General features: G+C 38.1%; 3 protein-coding genes across 4 annotated transcripts; 1 reads left to right on the top strand and 2 right to left on the bottom strand.

Moving 5' to 3' along the window:
• Window positions 1-2,561: 2,561 nt before the first annotated feature.
• Window positions 2,562-3,729, bottom strand: LOC127356928 (myeloid-associated differentiation marker homolog). The gene has a single exon (XM_051389009.1). It carries the CDS (start codon window positions 3,617-3,619, stop codon window positions 2,771-2,773), a length of 849 nt encoding a protein of 282 aa, XP_051244969.1. The 5' UTR covers window positions 3,620-3,729; the 3' UTR covers window positions 2,562-2,770.
• Window positions 3,730-5,747: 2,018 nt separating this feature from the next.
• Window positions 5,748-11,283, bottom strand: LOC127356866 (myeloid-associated differentiation marker homolog). Its single transcript, XM_051388920.1, has 3 exons — window positions 11,148-11,283; window positions 7,337-7,638; window positions 5,748-6,767 (listed from the first exon to the last, which is right to left on the bottom strand). Exons 2-3 carry the CDS (start codon window positions 7,601-7,603, stop codon window positions 6,165-6,167), a joined length of 870 nt encoding a protein of 289 aa, XP_051244880.1. The 5' UTR covers window positions 7,604-7,638; window positions 11,148-11,283; the 3' UTR covers window positions 5,748-6,164.
• A 4,676-nt stretch (window positions 11,284-15,959) lies between these two features.
• Window positions 15,960-21,350, top strand: LOC127356463 (cell death-inducing p53-target protein 1 homolog). 2 transcript variants are annotated; one of them, XM_051388233.1, is made up of 5 exons: window positions 15,960-16,200; window positions 18,045-18,237; window positions 19,045-19,086; window positions 20,669-20,813; window positions 20,965-21,350. In XM_051388233.1, the coding sequence occupies exons 2-5, from the start codon at window positions 18,060-18,062 to the stop codon at window positions 21,068-21,070; spliced, it is 471 nt and encodes a 156-aa protein (XP_051244193.1). In that variant the 5' UTR covers window positions 15,960-16,200; window positions 18,045-18,059; the 3' UTR covers window positions 21,071-21,350. The 2 variants fall into 2 exon arrangements, with proteins under 2 accessions (XP_051244193.1, XP_051244194.1); XM_051388234.1 differs by lacking the exon at window positions 15,960-16,200 and adding an exon at window positions 16,741-16,896.
• Window positions 21,351-22,689: the final 1,339 nt, after the last annotated feature.

The raw sequence follows: 22,689 nt of genomic DNA, 5'->3' as shown, positions 1-22,689 counted from the left end.
AGATGCTCCTAAATGTTACACACTGGACCTTTAAGTTTTTTGTATATAGTATAGTTTAGTTTCTTATATGCAAAGTTTTATGTGTGTTTGTATGGTATAGTCTTCTTCAACATGCATAGAATACTGTAATAGTATTGTAATAGAAGTTGTGACTGTTCAGAAGGTTAATGTTTTGGCATAGACCTTATTTGATGCGCCCTCAGTAACTGCATTTAATTCTGACTAGTAACCAGTATCATGTTCAATTTCTAATGTTTATAACAAAACAAATTTCGTGAAAATTGGTTCAAAATTAAACAAGTATTAAAATAAAGCTCTGGTTCAAGATGAGACCAAATATTTAGTTCAGTCAGTTTGTGAGCCGAAGCCAAAATGTGGCCTGCAACAGACTAGCCTTTTAGCCCAGCAGCTGATCACTTGCGGCCTCTACTGGCCAAATAAGAGGAGTAAGGAGTCAGCAGTTGGTATAAAACATAGCAGTCAATACAAAAGATAGTTATTTCCAAGGTTTTTCAAACATGTTAATCACTGCAATCACAAGAGGTCCTTCAGAAAACACTCATTAATATGCACAAGATATAGGAGGCTGATTGGTTCAGTAGTTTGCAAGATTAGCTGCAGACACACACACACTACTACACTCATAATTTAGTCTTACGTCTGGCAAAGAAAATTAAAGAGCAAGACTTTACTTTAGCATTAATAAGCAGTATTTAGATATTTAATAAATGGTTTATAACATATTATAATATTAAGCAGCTGTAAGTCGTCATGGCCACCAAAAAGTGGAGGCTGCTGTAGAAGCAGATGAATGACAATATAGTAAAACTGTTATGTAATAATGTAGGTTTTAATTAATTTATAATTGTTGACAAATACTGTATAATCATAGATAGTTAAAATGTCCTTATAGCTGTACAACTACATTATAGTGTGTTATAAACCATTTACTGCTTATAAAGGCTAAATAAGAGGACAATGTTACCAATAAAAGTTCTGGAATGATTGCTTTACATTAATAACCACTATGTATTCAGTTTAAACTACACTTAATTTCATTTCACTTAGTTTCATTTCTCTACTGATACTAGTTACTGATTGTCACTGTCAACCTGTGTTCCCACTGCGTGCATTAGTCTTCATTCAGATAACAGAGAGACAGGAGGTTGGAGGAATGTCATTGATCTGATTAACCATAAAGTACCTCTTTCCACAGACACAACTTCCTATTGTTAGTCTCAGAGATCCTTTCTAAACTTTATGCGTTCAGAAGATGAGCCAATGGTTACACTAGTTTTTAATAGTTAATATTAATGAATTAAGGAACTATGCATGCATGCATGCATGCAAAAAAAAAATGTGTTTGTAAAGTGTGCATATATAGTGTACTGTATGCAAAAGGAAAAAAACAAAACAATAAAAACAATTTCGCTTTTCAAATTGTTGCTGTAAGTTTAACATAAAACTAAATGGTTTAGTTTTTGTAGAATTTCTCACCTGAAGTTCAATGTGTCTACTGTTTAATGCATTTTTGTCCCCTGTGTAATCCAAATCAAAGCAGACCCTTCTGCCATTTGCGGCTGTGCCTGACATATAGACTATTGACCTAAATGTGCCCCGTCTTTCTGACAGACTGACATGAGAAGAAAAGCAAAAACTCTATGCTTCACTTGCTCCATTTGACCCAAGTTCACTCACACAGATTGGTGTGCTAGGTAGCACAATAGCTGTAGGATTACAAGAGAGATTTCGGTGACGTTTCCAATTGGTTAAAAAAAGAAAAGACTTAATTGACGTCAAACTTTCTATCTTTCAACCCCTGCCCACCACATTGCTGAGGAAGAAAAGAAGCTAAATTAGAAAAAAGAAAGATAACACCTTTCAACAAATCCAGCTCCATATGTTGCAGCTGCCTGCTGATTAAAGGATTTTCTTTTCCACTTTTCCCACACAACCTTCCAAAGTCTGCAAATATCTCGCTGTCTCTCTCCCCCATCTTTGTCTCATCAATCTTCCTGTTGTCTTGTTCCTTTTCTTCCACCCAATCTCATCTTTCATTGGCTGTTCTGTTTGCCTGTCAGTGTGCATGTCCTACACTCAGTTTACATTTATCTGTGGTCAATGCCCTACAGTACACTAGGAAATTAATTTATCACAATAAGCATTAGACAGTGTTTTTCATGCCTTAAGGAAAGCAACATGTTGTGGTTTTACAGGGCAGGGCTGTTATTGACCAGGAAGATAATTTCCTGACATTTTCAATCAGTATCATATTCGGCATCAGTTGTCTAACTCTCAAGAGTTATGACTAATCAAGAAGTTGAACAAGAACATTTCCAAAAGTGTCAACGTGTTCTTTTTCTCAGCAAACCCACAAATATAGAGATAACGAACATGAATGTGAAAACACATGTAAATTTACAGGCGGCATAATTTGACTGTAACCCAGTGTAATAAACTAATGTAAGAGCTCAGTATTATTACCTGCACTGTTTAATTAACCTTTGTGTCTCAGGATCCAAAGTTCTCCCACGCTATTTTTTATGACAGTGAAACTACAGTTTGAATCATTAACTAAGTCTGTTTATTTTCCATATATTGGGCAGCCAACATTTCATTATTGTTATCACTCATCTTTGAGAGCAACAGCAGAATAAGCAGAATATATATATATAAAGCAACAACAATAATACATCTTTCTAACTCTGGCACAGTATAAAACCCTGTCCCAAGTTTTTTGTTATCATTAATTCAAACCCCAGGCACATTTTCACTGGTTACTGACACAGAACACAAGACGTATAGAGTAGACAGTGTCCAGGGTGTAAACAATACAGTTTAAGATCGTCATGAATGTGACCACCACCAGTTTATCCCAGGGACATAGGGAACCGCAGTTACTGGGTCTCTTGGTGCGGAAACTATACAGTGGCCAGATCACCATAGCTGTCATATACACCACTGCTGCCAAAATGTTATAGACAATCACTAGCTTCTCAAAAGAAAATGGAAAATAAGAAGTCAGCTTTCCAAGGGTGAGAAGGATTATCACGATGGAAAAGATGAAGCACAAGGAGTACACGGCCACGCACCACTGCAGTTCTGGGGAGCCGAACTGGCTTTTCTCCAGGGACGTGAAAATCAGACAGGCGAGGAACGTCTCCAGCATCTTCATTATGCCGGGCAATGTGGAGAGGAACCCAATGTTCTCCCCACTCGGAAGAAGGCGAGTTAAGACCACTTCTCCTACATACACCCCGAGACACACCCAGGACACCACAGAGGCACCTATTTGACGGTGGCAGGTCGCGCAGGTGAAAAAGGTGGGGTAGATGATGGAGGCGGCAAAGCACATGAGGGTCGCCAGCATAGCGAAGGCAGTGGTGAAATCTTCCCAGGCGAAAGGTAATTTTGTATTGACAGTGGTGAACTCCAGGACGACAATGAGGAAGGTGAAGAAGAAGCAGAAGCACCAGGTGAACATGCACCATGCCCAATAGGGAGATGACACATATCCCACTGATGCCACCAGGCTAAAACACATACAAGTGAGGATGGCCGCCATTATTCGCATGATGCCCACAGGCTGGGTGACCGACCGCAACTCCACATGGACCATGGTTGGACAGGATGAGTATGTTTTTGTTTCAAAAGTCAGTCCTGCAGTGCAGCAAAGATCCAGTTGAAGAAATCCATGTAGGCCAGAGCCCGTGCAGGTGTGGTATTTGAAATGAGTGTGGTGGTGTATATATTCAAACCGAGCATCCAGGGCTTATCTGCGCACTTTATGGCCCCTCTTTCACTCCACGGATTGGATACTGGCTGGGTGTTATCATGATCACCTCACAACACACACACTGGACTCTGGTCCTCAGCACAAGCCTTGTTCAGAAGCTAATCTCCAACACAATGATGGGGTGTAGGTCACATTCTAAGGAAAATTACTCTTATCCTGTCGTTATTTATTTGGTATAACAAGAGCTTGAAGCTGGGTTAGCTGTTTTTATGGATTTTGTGGAATCAAAATGATATATCAGGTGCTAAAAAGGTTGAATGTTGAGGATTTATATTTTTAATAGAGCTTCTTTTTAAAATCTGCCTTCACACAAAACAAAACAGAAACTGCAGTATGACGCTTTAGTGTATTTACTTTAGTGTTGTGATCATATTTCCTTACATCAGTGTTAACATTGCCTGCAACCAAAAGCACAATTTATGTTGCCTATATGAAACAGCCTTTTTGCACCAAAGAGCAACTAATCATCAATGACAAGCACTAAAATAGATGTGATTTTATTCCTGTCTCTCCTCTTTTCTCTTTCTTTCCTTCTTTTTCTCTCTCACTTTCTCTTTATGAGTGTTTACAAGATCATCACCAAGTCCTGAGTCTCCATTTTGACCAGAGAGCAGTAATTCCTGGACTGGCCAAAGGTTATCTAACTCTCAAGATTTCTCATGGCTGTCGCTGATAGAGAAAGAAGAAGAAAAAACAGGCTTTAAACCTGACCAATTACTCACTTGCTTTAGTTATACTGTAAGATAAAGGCTAAACATACAAACATGTGAAGCACCTCTCCTCTATATTGTTTCGTCTCATCATTAAGTGTGGCAACACAGAGGAGTGAATGCATTTTGTGACAGTGTTTAACTGAAGCTATAGTGAATGTTCAGTCAGGAACACTATACTTTTGCATATAGGCCTGTAGTTAATTTCTTTTTCTATCCTGCGTTCACTCCTCTCACGCATGCTCACCCATAATTTCCTTGCTTTCTATATCAGCTGTTTTCTTCAGCTTCTATCCAATAAGCGCAGTGACACACCTGCATTTTAAGCTTGGCATCTTGCTGCTGTCTTTTTAAATATAAATCTCTTCCTGCCTTCAGCTCATTCATGCTGCTGTTATATGCACCCTGTCACTTCCCCACCATCGCCCAGTCTTTGCAGATTCATCAGCTTCATTTTTTTATCAGCCAGTCAGCCTCAGCAGAGTCATAAGCCACCATAGCCAGTGTCTGGACTCCATGTGGGGAATGTATCTTTTTGTTGCCCAGGGCAGAAATCTGAGAGTCTAAGTGGCAAAGACTTTCTGTCTAGATTTAATCATCAAATATCGTGTGTTATAATTAACATTCATTCACTTGTCTGTCCTGATTTAAATAATAATTATAATTGGGGCCAATGTTACTTGCCATGTCCAACTAACAGTTGTTTTCATTATAGATGAATCTGCTGATATTTTTTGATTAATCGTTTAGTTTTGTACTCTTTGAAATGTCAAATCAGTAATTCCAAGAGCCCAAGATGATGTCTTCAAATGTCAAATTTATTGGACCAAAAGTCCCAAAAACAAAGATATTTAATTGACAGTGATAAATGATGAATAAAAGCCTTTTTTTTAACTCGAAAATTACTGAAATTATTAATTATTAAAACAGTTGCTGATTATTTTCAGTCAAAGCATCTAGTCAATGAATAGCTTCAACGTGCACAAGTTCCCCCCCCACCGTCTCTCATTGCTCATTATAGAAATATGGGAGTGGAGTTTTGGAATCTATAGCTATACCTATGCACACTTCGACACACCTTTGCAAACATCCTTTGTGAAGGACAGGGTGGGCCCCACTGTACCTATTTAACCATTAAACAGGGTATTCATTTATGATTTATTCATTAATTCATGAGTGTTATTTGTTACTTAAAACAACCAAATAATAGTGACACCCATGGGGATGAAAGAAGAACCACAGACCTTTTAACACAGTTTATTTATATTTCACATGCTGAAAAGAATATGCACTAAATGAGTTTGCAACTGAGACTAACACAATCACATCAATGCTGTAACAATATGAGATAATTAATAAAGATCAGATTAAAATCATGGAGGAAGAAAAAAGGAAAGAGGAGAAATTATTTTAGAGATTACATTTCCCTGAAGTTAAAACCAATTTGTGCGTCATCATGACAAATAAAAGTTACCCTTATTCGGACAAACAGTGTTTGGAAAGAGTGTTGGGTCACCACCAACATTGAAATAAAACATATTTAACAAGTTGTACTGGGGATGCTTTAGTACATACAATTATCCTGCTCATGTCCAGCCTTTGAGTTACAGCGGACTTCAAAGATTGGCAACGGCTGAAATATGAGGCATATCTGCAACCTATGTTCTGCTGACGAAGAACACCAGTCTAAAAGAATAAAACGTATCTACAATGTAAGCAACAAGGTTAAAACATGTCATGAAAGAGATAACCACTAATTTATTCCATGGACAAACAGCCCCGAGCCGACCCCCGGCCGCACACCAGCTCGGCCTTGGGTTGTTCTTGAAGCTGTACAACGGCCAGATGACCACAGCTGTGATGTACATCAACACTGCTAACACGTTGCAGGCTATCAGGATTTTATCAAATGGTGCAGGGAAGAGAGACAGAAGGCGGCAGATGGTAAAAATTATGACAACGAGGGCAAAAATAAAGCAAATGGAGTAGACAGCGACACACCACTGGAGCCCTGCAAACCTAGTGTACTGAGTGGGCTCCAAGCAGATGAAGATGATGCAGGCCACAAAGGCCTCCAGAACCTTGAGGAGGCCTGAGACTGTGGACAGAAATCCACTAAGCTCACCGGGTTTAGCCCGGGTTAGCCCAACCTCAACAGCGTACAGGATGAAGGCCAGACAGGAAGTAACAGTAGCACCAATTTGTTTGCCGCAGTTAGAGCAAGCGAAGAAGATGGGATAGATGATGGACGCTGCCAGTATCTGTATGAGAGATAGGTCAAAATTAAGTGTGAAATTATGCTTTCTTTGAGATATTCTTGTTTGTTTTTTCTTGTGCAGTACTCACAGTTGAACCAAGCGTGGCTTATGAGAACATTTCAGAACCATATTGTACTAATCTTTTAGCACCAAATAGTATTTACAGAAGTCTAATTTCAAAGTCAGTCAAACAAGTGAAATCAGTAACTGTTTTGGGGAGTTACAGCTGTGGCTTTATGAAAGTCCCCCATAATTAAAGCCCCAATATGGGACTGTTTAAGTTTATTCATCAAATTGTAGAGGTAATGTGGATTTGGATACCTTTGGTACCCCTCTGTTTAGGTTTGTAAATTCAATTGGGACTAAAATGACATTGTGTAATGTATTCTCTCAAAAATCCTTATTTTTTATCAAAGCTCAAATACTCATAAATGCATTTATAATATAGAATTTAATATTCCCAACGATAGTAATAATCAGAAACAGTAGCTAATCACAAATGTACCTGTGACAAGTTGATTCTGGAAATATCTGTGGGCAAAGACAAATAACAAAATAAAAAAAGTACCCACCATTAGGGTAGCCAACATGGCAAAAGCGGTAGTGAAGTCATCCCAGGAGATGGGCAACTTAGAGCTGAGGCTGGTGAATTCCAGGAGGAGTATGAGGAAGGTGACGCAGAAGCAGAAGCACCATGTGAACATGCACCACGTCCAGAAGGAGTCAATACCGCGGCCGACTGATGCCACCAGGCTGAAGGTAATGCAGGTTAAGATCATCTCCAGTATCCGCACAATACCCACCGGCACCGTCAGTGTCCTGAAGTCCAGTGTTACCATGATGATTGTAATCCTGCAGTCGGTTCACTGTGGGTCTAGACAGATATTGATAGATATTTAATTTGACAATCTCTCACCGCTTCGCCAGCTTGTCTCCTCTATCCTTTTTGATTTAATGTTTTTTTTTGTATTTTCTTTCAATAGCTCTTTGGCTTTTGGCAGTCCTAGTCCCTCATGCCGTAAGTACTGCCTGAATGTCTATGACAGACACAGAGAGTCAGGTGAATGTGGACCTTCTGGCCGCTCCCTTGCTTCTGCCCTATCAGACCTTCTCCCTCGATTGGCCAATGGCCAAATATTCAATGCGCAAGGGTGTGATGAGTTCGTTATCACAAACTGCACCTTATGACACAGGAGTCAGGCCTCTCACTTCACTCTATTGCTCATCCATTATGTTTGCTAACTTATTGGCATTCCTGCCCATCAATAGTTCAGATCTGTAAATGTGTTACCAGAGGCGTATAAGGAATTGAGCTTCATAGTACGGTAGCAAATATTTGTCTTTCACTGGAGAATGTAGGTGTGAGACGCAAGAAAAGAGACAGAAACAAGAGCTAAGATTTAGGTTTTGTTTTAACATTAAAACCTTTAAGACATGGACTAATCTACTGATGGCTATAAATTACTGTTCCAAATTAAAACCAGTCTATTGCCAACTGTTCTGAAGTCAACAAAAAATGTCCACTTGTCTAACTTTGAATGAGCTATTGAACTTCTAAATGTGAAATTAATGCGTGAAGGGAATTCTGAATTAGGTTCTAATCTCAGAGTGTGGGTATATAATGTTAACATGTAGATTAAATGTCCTACAATATAATTGCTGACAAAGATATTGAAAGACTCAAGTATTCTACGCTTTTGTGCCAAACGTGACTGGACTATGGCTGTTTAATTTTTTCTCCATTATGTACTCACTGTACACTACAATACTCACTGTATCTGTATATCAACTTGTTTAGTCTAAATACAGGACGCTTTTGTGACTAAATGACTGTGAACAAACACAGCACAAACACAGCTTGCCTTGTTAATAGGCCTTTTTGTTAAATTTAAAATAATAGCAAACACAATATTTAAGATAATTTCTTATCATACTGATAAAAGAGGCTTTATAGACATTGCACAGTAACCACACTGAGAAAGATAAGTTACTTACATTGTTGTTATTAAGTGATTGCTGCATTCCTTCAATAATACACACACACACACACACACACACACACACACACACACACACACACACACACACAGTAGCAATGAATATCACATATAATATCAGAGCCATGAAACTGAGACCTGATCCTGACCCATACAGGTTTTGGTCTCAAGAAACCTCACTGCAAGTCGATAAGACTTGATCAAAAGCCAAGGTTTTTCAGTAATAAACTTGACTAAAGCCCTATTTGCACCCCTGGGGGTGGGGTGGCCACAAAATACGTGAAAAATTCAAATGGCCCTATCTAGAGCCAGTGTTAGGTTTGTCCTTCTGGGCTACTGAAGAAACATGGTGGTTCAACATGATGGCCTCCATGAAAGGCGACCTGCGGCGTCTATAGATAAAAACAGATAGCGAAAACACAACTTTTATTATTTTCAGGTGATTATGAAAACCATATCAATGAATATAATATTCTTTTTCTGCTAATAGATCTTCCTAAATGTTACACACTGGACCTTTAAACTCAGATTTAACTTTTTAAGATGGTGGGCAGATTTCTGTCTAAAACTTATTTTCCTCTGATCGGATGATGATTTAGAAATCATAATCAAGGACAGATGTATGTACAAGAGCTATCACTGGTCATGTAAGGTCACAATATTCCCACAATTAAGTAGCTGTCACCAAATCATTGAGGGTCACAAAGTTCCCACAGCTGTAACAGCGCTACAGAGGCACAATCATATGGGTCAAACAACAAGGTCAAAATGTTCCCACAATGAAAAAAGCCTCCCCAAATCAATTGGGATTTTAAGAAACTCTCAATCTGTAACTGAAAGGTCACCAGAGGGCAGCAAAGCAGTCATGGGCAATTCTTAAAGTGTGTTTGTGCTTAATGTTATGATCCACAGGAGTTTTCTTGGAGGCTGTGTTTGGTTAAACCAGTTGTTGTTGTTGGTTGTACAGCTATGCAACAATCCAAAGACACTCCCAATAAAGATTCAAGACAGAACCTGGCCTTTGGAGTTTTTACTGAAACTGAAACTATGAAAAAAGTATTGCACAACAAATTCTGATCGTGATTTCAAACCAGAAAACAGTGAGATTCCATTGCAAGACATAGAACAAAGTATTGCAAAAATTAATTAGTACAAGTTATTTATTTGTCATATGCAGAGAGATTACAGTTAAGCCTGTTGTCGCTGGCAATGGAGTTCTTGTTCTCAGACCTCAGACTTACTCCAACAATGTAGTACCTCATGCTGTGTGCAGCATAAAATCAGTTGATGATGCTTTATCACATGTTCCTTTGTTTCAAGGACACTGGTTCCATAGAAGTATAGATTAGCTGTCAAATTAATTCAATTTATTCCATCAGTGAAGAGATGGCACATTGTGAGTTCCCAACTGAAACATGACTCACTCAAAAGATCACAGCTATTTTACGTTTATATTGTTTTTACACATACCAGCAGTAATGCACACAGGCTCTGTACCTGTTGTATATTGAGTTGTTGTGGTTGCACAACTGGATGAGGAGCTGTTCAGAAAAAATCTTGAAGTGATCTCTCTCTCTTATACACATACATACACACACACACACACACACACATACACACACACTGAAACACCCACATGCATATTATATTGCCTCTCGCCCATGTTTCAGTGTGTTCTTGTTGGATCCTATACTACTCTTTTAACAGTGTTTGCAAAATGTTTGGCTACTCACATAATTAACAGAACTTTTTATGTTTAAAATGAGAGTGGTGTAATACAGCAGTACTGTTAATATGCAGTGGACTTTCCCCCCACACACTTTGATGGATCTATAAAAATAAAACTGGAGCAAGTCAAATATCCAATCAGGACTTAAGGGTAAAAGTTGGGAAGTTAAAAGGCTCAAGGAGCACTTTAGACTTGGCAACTTCTGGCGATCGGTATGACACTATTTTCCCTGCTGTCTTGCTCCCCATGAAGAGGCTGACGTTAAAACCTCAGTTGTTGCTCTGTCGACAGATGTGAATCTTATAAGCAAATGACTGTGAAATCATAGTCAGCATCATTCAAACTGGCTGTTGTTTAAAACATTTTGCAACCTTTTACCTTGAGCCTGCAGATTTTTCATTTAGAAAAAAAAAATACTGCTACTGTGCATAGGATGTTCGAGGGGCAGGGGGCCCAGATTTATAAAAGATATATACATTTTTGCAAAACATTAAATAAATATATGCCTGGAATAACTACCTCTGCGACATTGTTAAAGGGATAATAAACATGCATTTAAAGCAAACCCATGACTGAAGTTGGTTCAAACACTGCTACATGAGTTAATTAATAATACATGCAAAGAAATGAAGAGCATTTTAGTAAATCTGTACTCACCACCTATGTCTCTGGCTGCAGCAGCTCAGCGTAACACTTTTGGAAGTAAAAAAAACCACTTCCTCTCGCTGCAGCTTCCCCTCCAACCTTCATATAGGCCTACCCTAAAAAGAGTATGCCAGCTGTAGGTGAGATTATTTTACATTAATCATTAACCTGACAGTTTATTTTAGCAGAACTAAGGCTAACATGACATATATTTTTTCGGCCCTCCTCCCTGCCTCTGTACCTTCTTTGTCCCTTCTTTGTAGTCATTACCAACCTTTCTATCACACTCACAACACCAGTTATTTAACCAACACACATATGGAAGGTACACTGTGAAAAGAAACACATTATTTAACTTGTTATTAAAAGATTAGGGGTTTTAGCTCACTGAAGAGAAAGAGAGAGGGTAGCTAAGGAAATCTCTCTTTTTGGGTGTGTCCGTTCTTGAATACATATCCCACATAAAACAACAGTTACAGATGAAGTTTTGAGACGAGGGCGGAATACATTTGATAATAACAATACATGTGATAACAACAATACATGTGATAGTATGTCAGTAAAGTCTGGGATTCGACTGAAGCAGGGCTTCCTGTATCAGTGGGCGTCCCAGTTGTGAAAGTAGCAGCAGGTCTAGGCGTGCTGCAATTCTCACATTTTCTTGTTGTCTGTCTAAGTGAGAATAACAAAGATGTCCAGGTAGAAAGAGTAGTGTGTATGTGAACCAGGTCCTTACTGCAGCGACCCATGTTTTGATTCCAATTTAAGCTGCCACATTGTGTAAAAATGTAGTGTCTTCCATGTTTTAAGATGTTTTTATGTTGACTTTTTATGTTTTTTAGATGTGTTTCTGTTGTTGAGGTATGCTTGTTTCTGTGAAGCAACAAACTGCAGCACTCTGCCCAAGACAAATTTCCCCTCAGGGACAATAAAGTTTATTCTATTATATTTTATTCTCCCAGTTTCCTGTGTCTCTTCAGCTGTGTCTGTCCATTAATGGCAAAAAAGACAAAAAAATAATAATTCAGTGTGCCTGAATGTGCAAAAAACACTGCTTGTTCATCTCCATACTTATTTCATCTTTTTCTTCTTCTGTATGTTTTTTTTAAGCGTGTATCTACTCCCGTAGCTTTGCACATACACAAAAAATACATCAAAACGTGTGGCTTGATTGTGAGAGGTTCAACTTGCTCTCGTTCCCACACATTTTCCTCTAAAGACATTATTTGTACATTAAAACAAATAGGAAGATTTGTGCTGGTGTACACATGTAACTCATGTGAATCAAACAAACTTAAACTTTTGGTCCTGGATGACAAGAGGTCCAACCAACTAACAACCAACACACACACACACACACACACACACACACACACACACACACACACACACACACACACACACACACAGAGGCAAGGCTATGCACCAACTTTTTCAAAATAAAATACACAGAAAGTAACTGGAAACTAAGGATGAGGCTGTTCCTTCAGAATAAAATAATATACTATATCAGTGACAAGTGGTAAGATGGCAGTAACAAGGAAATGTAGTCAGACAGGTGCTGTTGATACACATACAACCTACAACATCTGGGAAGCTGACCTTTTATCATGAATCATCAGAAAAGTCATCATACCTGTGCAACATTGCACAAATACAGTATAAGAACAGTAATTCATACGTTTTATTCCAAAATTCATACTACTACTACATTGTGAACTGTGAATCTGCAGACCTTTACATATACACACGCATTTGTAATCTTGTCCTGCACCTCTTTCTCTCTGTCTGTCTCTCATGCAACAAAAGTCTAAACCAAAGAATTAGATATTTTATCCTGAGATAAGGTTGAGAATATACCAGGATGCAAGTCTAAACTTGAAATAAGAGGTTTTTGTCCTGAAACTTCAGAGCATGAAATAAGTGTCAAAGCAATTGATCCATGAAGACTGGCAACATGGGGATGGAGCTGTGGATCACTGGAGACAATGACACACCAGCACTGACCTCTGATCCTGAAATGTTAGTTTATCCCACTGTGTTCTGCAACACTGATTCTTTCTTTCTTACTTTTGACTTCCTGATTACCACCACTAAGATAATAGTAAAATTGGAGTAAATCTTATATGACCACTGCAAAAGTCATATATTGCACATTGATTAAATTGATTAAATTGTATTTTACATTTCCAAAGCATTATCAAAACTTGCATTTCAATATGACTGTGGTCATTAGCGCACTAATATGGATACATTTGAAGACATTGTTTCAAACTAAGCAGAACCAGTTTAAAAGTAATTACCTGTACTTTTAAACTGGTTCTGCTTAGTGCAAACACACCCTAGTGTAGAGCAGTGTACTATTGATTGGTATAAGAGAGTGTTGCACACTGAAACTTAAAGTCCCCCTCCACTCCTAAATATGTTTTTTTTCTTGTTCCTACAGTTGGATTTTTGATTTTCACTGTGCAGAATGATGTATGGGCAGAGTTTAACACTAGATGGATGTCTTCACATTCATCTGATGAAAGTGAGCACACTGAAAACATGATTTTAAGGGGCGGGGCCTACAAGCGTAACAGTTTGAAAGTCTAGTGGTGAACATAGAAACTTAAAGCCACCAGTTCACATAAACTGAAACTGAATAGCCTTTCCAGTGAAGTAGGAAACATCTTGCTTGAGGCCTGATGACTCTTCAGGTGGCGGAGGATACACAGAGGTCACAGGATTATCACAAGAAAATATTCAAAGATTTTTAATGAGGTTGAAGGAGTAGATGCTTCTTTTAGGGACTTCAATGTGGAAATTATACTTTTTTATGGAAAGAACATATCAGACACACATTATTGTTTGAAGCAGACTATTTGTATATATGTCTTAATTCATGTCTGGAAAGGGATCTTTAAGCTTTTTAAGGAGATCTTTTAGTATAAAAACTGCATCAAATACATCAATAATCAGGCATTCACAAAAAATGTGTCATTGAAAGATTCAGAAGAAAATATGGTTTCTTCATGTCAGGCAATTCTTGGCTGGCATAGTGAGAGTCGCTCTGTGTGTGTTCTGGTATTTTTCCTGCTGAAGGGTCCTTAACATGTAAACTGACCCCACATCCTGCTCTCCCTGCCTAGGAAGGAAGGAAATGCTGCAACTATACTGACCTCTAGTGGCAAACAAAATAGACAATCTTTGGATTTGAAGGCCAAGCAGTAACTTCCAGTGTCCACCTTATCAGTGTAGCTGTAATGCAGTGAATTCCAGATGCAATGGGTAATGTTCTTGTGATTATCCTGTGGCCTCTGTGTATCCTCCGCCGCATCCTGAAGAGTCATCAGGCCTTCATGTGTCAAAGTCATGTGTTCAGCTCATTCACATTCACTTAGTGTGGGGGAGAGAATGTCTGGATAAGCAAGATTGCACAGACACACATTGTGAAACAGTGTGTATCCTTAAAACACACCAGAGAGCAAGACATAGTGAGAAATAATGAGCTCCAGAGAATCTTGCTTGGGCAGAGCAGTACCATTCATAATTATTTTTACAGAATTGTTATTTGTCTGAATGTTTTCCTCATTCCAATACTATTTGCTTGAAGCCATTTATCTTCACGTGAATTTGACTGTTTTGCAAGATCATGAATGTGCTAAGGGAAGCAATTAAAAAAGATTTACTGGAAAGTTATGTACTTTTGTAATTTCCGAATTATGTAATTTGCATAACAAATACTACAGTGTGTGCAGTGAAACACTACAACTTCCTAAAATGTTTGAAAGGTCACATTTATAGGTTCTGCTGTTCACTCACACAGGTGATTTAACTTATTTTGGCTGATCGGGAATGTTCTCATGTTTGTGAAATGTGTACAGACATTTATAAATAATCTTTCCTGTCTAGATTTGCAAATCACACCACAAAACAAGTGAAGACAAGTAGAGGAGGACAATAAAAGGTCAATTATAAAGAAGTAAGACAAACAACAAACACAGACAGGAATACACTTGTATTTTTTTGATATATCTTTTTATATTAATAGTGGCCTGAATGATTTGTGAAAAAACTCACAAATTAATACAGCTGTAACACATCATGGGTGAATGATTCTTTAATGAGTTACAAAGACAGGTGGACTTAACCTTTAATTGGACCTATTGCAATGTCATTTTATCATAAATGTTTCTCTTGTATGTATAGAAGTAGAACATGGTGACAGCTAATGTACTAATGTAATAATCAGGAAACATCATAACAGAGTGGGTTATGACGTGGACACAACACAGCTTGATATATATACAGATCTCACTCTTCTCCTTTTAAAAGAAGCTAAAATATGACGTTATCTAAAGTTGTTGTGGAAAGCATTGAGGTTTTCTTTTTTTTCAAACACAAACCTCACATGTTTCCCATTAAGTGAGTCACACTGAGAGAATGCACAGGAAACCAGAGGGGGAGTCGACAAACAGAGAGAATGGAAAGCGAAAACCCCACTTATACACAAAGTTTGGTCTGAGTAACAGTAATTACTTACTTTAAACATGTATGCATTCTTAAATGTCAAAAAAAAAAGAGAAAAGAATTTGTCCGGACTGCGGACTGAAAGGATGTAATGATAGGCATTATGTTAAGTCGACAAAGAGCACTTTGTTCTTAGAAAACCCACGTCACTCTCCCTCTCTTTTTGTTGAGCTCTGTATTTGTGACTCTATCATACTGGTTATCATTTGAACAAACTCTGTAATAGTAGGCCTATCCTGTTTATTTTCTGTATAAAAAAAGCTTCAGACCCAGGCCAGAAAAATGGGAGGAGAAAGGGGAGGGGCACTCCCCCAACTTGTACAACTGCACAGCATTTCCACTATGTCGATATAAAGGAAGAAGGCTACAGAATAATACTACCTTTATGGCTTTGCATTTTTTTAGTTGTTTTTAATCCTGCCCTGTTCCGACCTCACAATCTTTCTTCCGTTTGAACTTGGTTTTTACTGTGTTTCTTCCAGCCTCGCTCAGGACCAATCAGCTCAGAAAGAGGGTGCCTAACTGTCTCTCTTTTTTGGATGGACAGTCACAAGTAAGTAAATCTTCTTTTACACATCTGTAGTTATATAATGATCAGCTGCTGTTGTTATTGTGGTAAAGTTATCAGTTTTCAGTGTTAAATTTCAGTGTTAATGTTGATAAACCTAATTTAGCTGGTATTATTATTCCATTACTGTATAGACCAGATGCAAAAAAAATGAAGAATGTGAACATAGAACTGCGTATTCTAATGTCCATTCCTTAGCCAGTCACTATGTTCACACAAAACAGGGCGAGGCACAAGTGCAATACTGAATACTGAGTGCAATACTGTGGTGGATTTAAGTGCCTCATCGGTGTATGTGGCTCATGTCTCTCTAATCGATTTAGGATGGATTTATGATAGGTCCCAAAAAACGTTCATGAGCAACAGACTGGCCAGCATACATTGTGGCACTACATTCTTCTGTTTTAGCAAAATACAGCACGAGTCCGCTGATGCTGATGTATTGCATGACCAACTAAGTGTGACACAGCTGCAGTAACGTATTGATTGCATCAGTAAAGGAGGCTGTAAGGAATCAGGAAGGGTGTGGGGCAACATTATCAAAGCAAAGTGCTACTAAACCGCCGCTGAGTTGCTCAGTGCCTTTCCCTTTAAACTAACGACCCTTACGGTAACTGCCCTTCACTACTTCCGGCAGCTACTGTGGTAATACTACAGTTTGACCCTTCTTTTGGTTTTAAGGTACTTGCAATTTACTTGCTACTTTATACTTATCTACATTTCAGTGGCAAATGTTGTATGTTTTGCTCCACTGACAACTTTTTTGACAATTCAATCAAAAAAAAATATCATCATAGCATATTTAATTTAGGAATGTATTAGTATTTTTACAGTGTTACTTTTACTTAAAGTGCCTTTAAAATAAAGGTTTTTATAATAACAATGTATCAAATGTGAATCCAGTTGAAAGCTGTTGCTCGTAGTGATGAACACACCTTGATCTGAAACCTGAATCGCCTCGAGCTTCATAGTGAGTTTCAGCTCATTGTTTGCTGTGGGAAACTTTACTGTGCTGGTTCCCTCTCACTGTTCTCATTGCATTGTTTTTGGTTATATTTTTGCTCCCTGTACTCTAGCTGCCGAGCACCAAACAGCAAACAGACAAAATTAGTGCAGTATTTCTCCCACGTGCTTGGAAGGCAGAACTGTATTCAGTTGGTTGCAATCTGCAGTTTCGATGCCACTGAATCCTCCACGTTGGAGCTTTATTGTTTTATGGTCAGACTGAGCCACTGCTATCAGCATTGTTTTTAAGTGATATTAATGTGGCAATAGCTAATGAATGCTCACACATGTGTGGACTGCAAAGAGGATGTGAAACGTGTGGTTAGAGTGTAAAAACTAAATGTGTGAAAGTTGTTGGCATCAACAGTGAAACTTTACAATTCTTCACTTCTGCCTGTTACTGTTTATAAATGAAATCAATAAAGCTCAGTAAACCAGTCTAATCTGATACTTAATTTCTTAAAACACTTTTAGGTAATATTCATTGAAGAATAGTAGAAAAAAGTGTTCACTCTTTGTTGTGGCAGCAATACCATTGGGAACATTACACTGGGGAAATGAAAATAATATACGGGAAACAAAACCAGTCAATCATTTATATATAATACATCAAACACTGTAAAGCTAACGGATGGATGAATGGCCATCATGCTTTCAAGGGGGATGTTGGAGGGCCTTTGAAGCTCATCCCTATTCACAACATATTAGATTGTGTCACTCCAGTAAAGGTCAAATCTATTTTTATAAGTGTAAACCCATATGTGATAACTTGAAAACTAGTTGATTGAAATTAAAAGATAAATAATAGCCTACACATTTCTCAGTTAAGATTTCTGAAAATGGAAAAAGGATACCCACCACAGGAATCAGCTCCACCATATCCTGGGCCACCTATGAACTACGGGGGTCCAGGGCCTCAGCCAGGGATGTACCCTCAGCCAGGCATGTACCCCCAGCCAGGGATGTACCCTCAGCCGGGCTTCCCTGCAGGACCTCCACCTGCTGGATACCAGGGAGGTCTGTATCTGCCCGGGTTAAAAGATGATACTGTTACTTTGGAGACGTCATTAGTCATTGTGACCTTGACCAGGGTTTTGAGGCCTAACAACAGTATTTCACACCTTTTCAGTGAAAGAAATAACACATAGGCCTTTGTTCTTAAATTATGCTTTGGGTAGGCATGTAAGAAACATAACCATATACAAACACATAACATAAATTATCCACAAAAAAGGGAACCTATTATGTTCATGTACAGCTCTGTATTCAAAGACTTAGGCTACACTAGTGTAGCTTGCAAATTCCCTTTTCAAAAACATCCGTATTTATCTTATACTGGCATGCAAATGAATGGACCACTGTAATGACCAGTGCCTCATGCTAGTGGTTTAGCTAACAGCAACAAGTTAGGCTAGTATATCCACCAGTAAACTCTGGACATAACCGTAAACCACAACATATGTAAATCACTTTTGCATACAAAAACTTGAACCTTACGGCGTCAGCTCATCCCATAAAGAAGAAGAAGAGGTTGGAAACACTGCAGGGCAGTCTGAATTCTGTGCTTATTGCTCCCAGGGATTACTTTTAAATACTTTTACCTCTTTATTTGACACTTTGGTTTCGTTTTATATCCACATCTGACATTGTGACATTACATTTATGTCAGAGGAAAAGCATTATAGGTCCCTTTCAAAAATAAAGTAGTATTATAATGCTCTTGCATTTATTTTTTGCAAATACGTTTATGTTATGACAGATGAATTAAGGAAATATCAGTTTTGTCCTTTCCTTCTTTGGTAAACTGTGTGTTTCATCTGCCAGGTGCTCCTTTTGCTCAGGCCCCTGCTGCACCTGTCACACAAGGTAAGGCAATGCACGTGTCCCAGAATAATGCTTTCCTGCGTAAAACACAACAGAGATACGCGCATTGTTGTACCATTTGTATACACGTTTAGACCCCACACATAGAGTACATAAAACTGTAAACACATATGTGAAATGGATGGTACTGTGTTCCAGTTTGTGAATGTGTCACAAAGTCAGTGGTTGAAGTCTTCAGTCTCCCACCAAAGTGATCTGAAGAATAGCCCATTTGTGGCCTCTGTGCATAACAAAAAGCTATTGTTCTCTGTTTGTTCTTCTGGAATACAGTCACACTTTGAGTTTACAGGGTTTCTATCACAGGTATATTACTTCTTCACATGGACTACACATATAAAAAATATATGTCACACTAATACAGCTCAAATGCACTGCAGGCAAATTCACATTGATTTACATTTTTAGGTATTGTTTGCATTACTGTCTGTCTGACTTTCACACTACTCAATAAAAACAACAACACACTTTAAGTTTAGATGCCTCAGTGGCTTAAATTTCCTGACAGGCACTATAAACAGACAGAAATTGACTCTCCATATCAGATTATAGTTGATGTACTGTTGGCAGCCTCTGCTGGTCTTGTTGAGTCAGTGCAGTTGATATGTTTTGTCCTCAAATCTGGTAATGACAGCCAAGTGGAAAGTATATAACTTCACTCACTTTAAGTTGTCACACATGCCCATATCAATGAAATCCTTTAATAAAAAGTGCTAAATCAAAAGTGATAATCATAAAAAGGAAAATCCTAATCCCTTGAAGGTACAAATATTTGCATCTTACCAATGAAAGACCAGTTCTGAAGGAATCTGAATCTTTGGCTGTACCTATCTAATAATAAAGGCATGAAAAGGCCAAAAAAATAACTTTAAAAATAAATATGTTTCTGTCTGAAATAGAACATGGGGCCAAACAAAAATTGGTGAAAAGAGAAAAATAGGTACCTGCAGTTGGTGCACTGAACCTTCTCAGAACTGTTTTTTTTTTTTTTAGCCTTTTACTTAGTTTAATTTGCTATTTATACCTTTGTTACAACTAGTCTATTACTATGTGTTTTGCCTGCACTGACCCAAATGAGGTGTTATGTGTGTGCATGGTAACTCAAATCTAGTACTGCACAGACACTATGTGGCCGTGTTGGTAAGCAGGAGGCACAAGTTGGCAAAAATACTTTCACTTCCATTAAAGGCATATTAAAAGAGTATTTAGTTCAGTTGCACTGATCATATCCACAGAACCCCCCTATTTTTGGAGGCTTTTATTGCCTATAGTGACAGCTGTAGAGATGACATGCAGCAAAGGGCCACAGGTCAGAGTCAAACCCATGCAGCAAGGACTTAGCCTTGGTACATGGGGCACTAGCTCTACAGGTGAGCTACCAGGGTGCCCCAAACCCTCTCTTCTTTTATTTGTCATTTCTGACAATCACATCACTAGGTTGATCACATCAATAGGCTATGAAAGCATATATTCTTTATGATATATGAATATATATAAACAAGATGGATGACTTCCAACATCTCTGGACACCTTTAATTTATGTGTGTGTGTGTTTTTTCTTCCACAGTGGCTCACCTAGTAGTATCACCTGCACTACATGACGTCCCAGGACAAACTGTGTGTCCCCACTGCCAGCAGACAGTGATCACCCAGACACAGCACACAGCCGGCCTGATGACATGGGCCATCTGCGGTGGACTCGCCCTCTTTGGGTAAAACAACCTTTTAGCTAGAAACGTGCTGCACATCTAGTTTCTATCATTTTAAACTAAAAATCTGAAACAAAAAAATGTTGTTTTACAAACTATTATTACTTCAGGAACAAAACTAGAAAGTTACCATCCACTTTGTTTTATCCTACAGGTGTTTTCTTTGCTGCTGTATCCCGTTCTGCATTGATTCCTGTCAAGATGTAGAGCATCGCTGTTCGTCCTGCAAGAGAGTCATCTACATATACAAACGAATGTAAAACTATCTTGACTGGGACTGGGGGAGAATAACTCATATTATCTAGCTAATAACCTTACCTGCTCTAAATATTTGAATATTAAAAATAATAATAATACAAAATTGACTTATTCTAGTCCTATACTGACTGTCCATTTTGTGACTTTTTCCTGCTATAATTTTAATCTTATTGATATATATCATGAGGCATCACACTGTGAGGAGTTATTATATTCAGTAATTAGTTAAATATTTAATTAAACAAGGGATGTAAACCAATAAACATGCTTCTAGTTCTAGTAGTTATGAGTTGTTTGTCCAGTGTTGAATCCAGTTGGTTTCTGTGTGTTTTATATTTTCTGCAGTATTTTTAATGTGTTTTCTCTCTGTGCTTCCAGCAAGTCTCACATGTTCTTCTTGTCTTATTGTGCTTCACTGTTTGTCATTTTTCATTGTTTGACTGATTGAGTTTATGCTATTTTTGGTGAGACCACTGTTGGTCTTTCTCCCCCCTAACCCTATTTTCTGCACATATAATGAGAAAGGAAATACATCTTTAATAAGAGCGGGATAAAAATAACACTATGGTCGCATTCAGACTGCAGGCCAAAGTGACCCAAATTTGATTTTCTTAATATGTGACAGATTTTTTTATGACTGTGTGAACAGCACTGATCTTTTCATTTCTGATTTGGGCCACTTTCATATGTGGTCCAAATCAGATTCAGGTCTGTTTTTTTGCAACATGTCATATCAGAATCAATGTGACTTTTATGTCACGTTAGATCAATATTCGCCATCTAGGTCACTTCAGAAGAAGAAATTATAGATAAGTAGCCAACTAATGTAACATAAAATGACGCTGTAGGTTGGTTTTCCTCCTGACCTGACTTTTTGCCACAGCCACCAACCACTAGTGCACTAGTTTTTTTCTTTGACCACACACTCAGAGACCCATTCAGAACAAGTCAGGTTGTAATACACCAGTTGAAAAAGCATTGTCAGTGGACATACATTTACAATCTTCCACAAATAAATGTTAACACTTCTATTTTTACCTCTCCAATTTCAAAATCTGTTTTTCTACTCTTGCAAAACTGATCATATCGGGCTGAGTTTTGGCTGCGGTGTGGACTTCATGGCATATTCCTTAGAGGGTTGGGTTAGGATTTGACTCAGGGGTCTGAGAGATGGCCCTAGGCATGGAGAGTGTGCTAGAGGAAACTTGTTTATTAAGAAAAACGTGAATGCAATACTTTTTCATCATGTGTCATAGAAAAAACAGAAAACAATAGAAACAAGAAAGAGAAAGAGGAGTTAATAGATAATTAAAATAGTTGGAATCAGTTATCTTTCAAACATATTCAAAAATAGGTGGAAAGTGTTTTGTTGCTTTTAACTTTAACGTAGCTTAACAAATATTACTTGGACCACAGAAAATTGTAAATTAACATTTAAAATCCAGGAATTGACATTATAGACACTACCACTGACCATACACGGTCCAGCCAATATACTAGGTTTAGACCTAGTCTTGGTTACATACATACATTAAATGCAAATTTTGCTTTTACTATCCATACAGCCATGAGGTTTTGTCCGCTGCAGCTAAAATAATAAGAAATATAGACACAAAACAAA

Source organism: Dicentrarchus labrax, unplaced genomic scaffold (genome assembly GCF_905237075.1).
Source record: "Dicentrarchus labrax unplaced genomic scaffold, dlabrax2021, whole genome shotgun sequence".
In the NCBI taxonomy this organism is placed as follows: Eukaryota; Metazoa; Chordata; class Actinopteri; family Moronidae; genus Dicentrarchus; species Dicentrarchus labrax.
The sequence above is the reverse complement of the archived record's forward strand: the minus strand, read 5'-3'. Positions and strand labels throughout refer to the sequence as shown.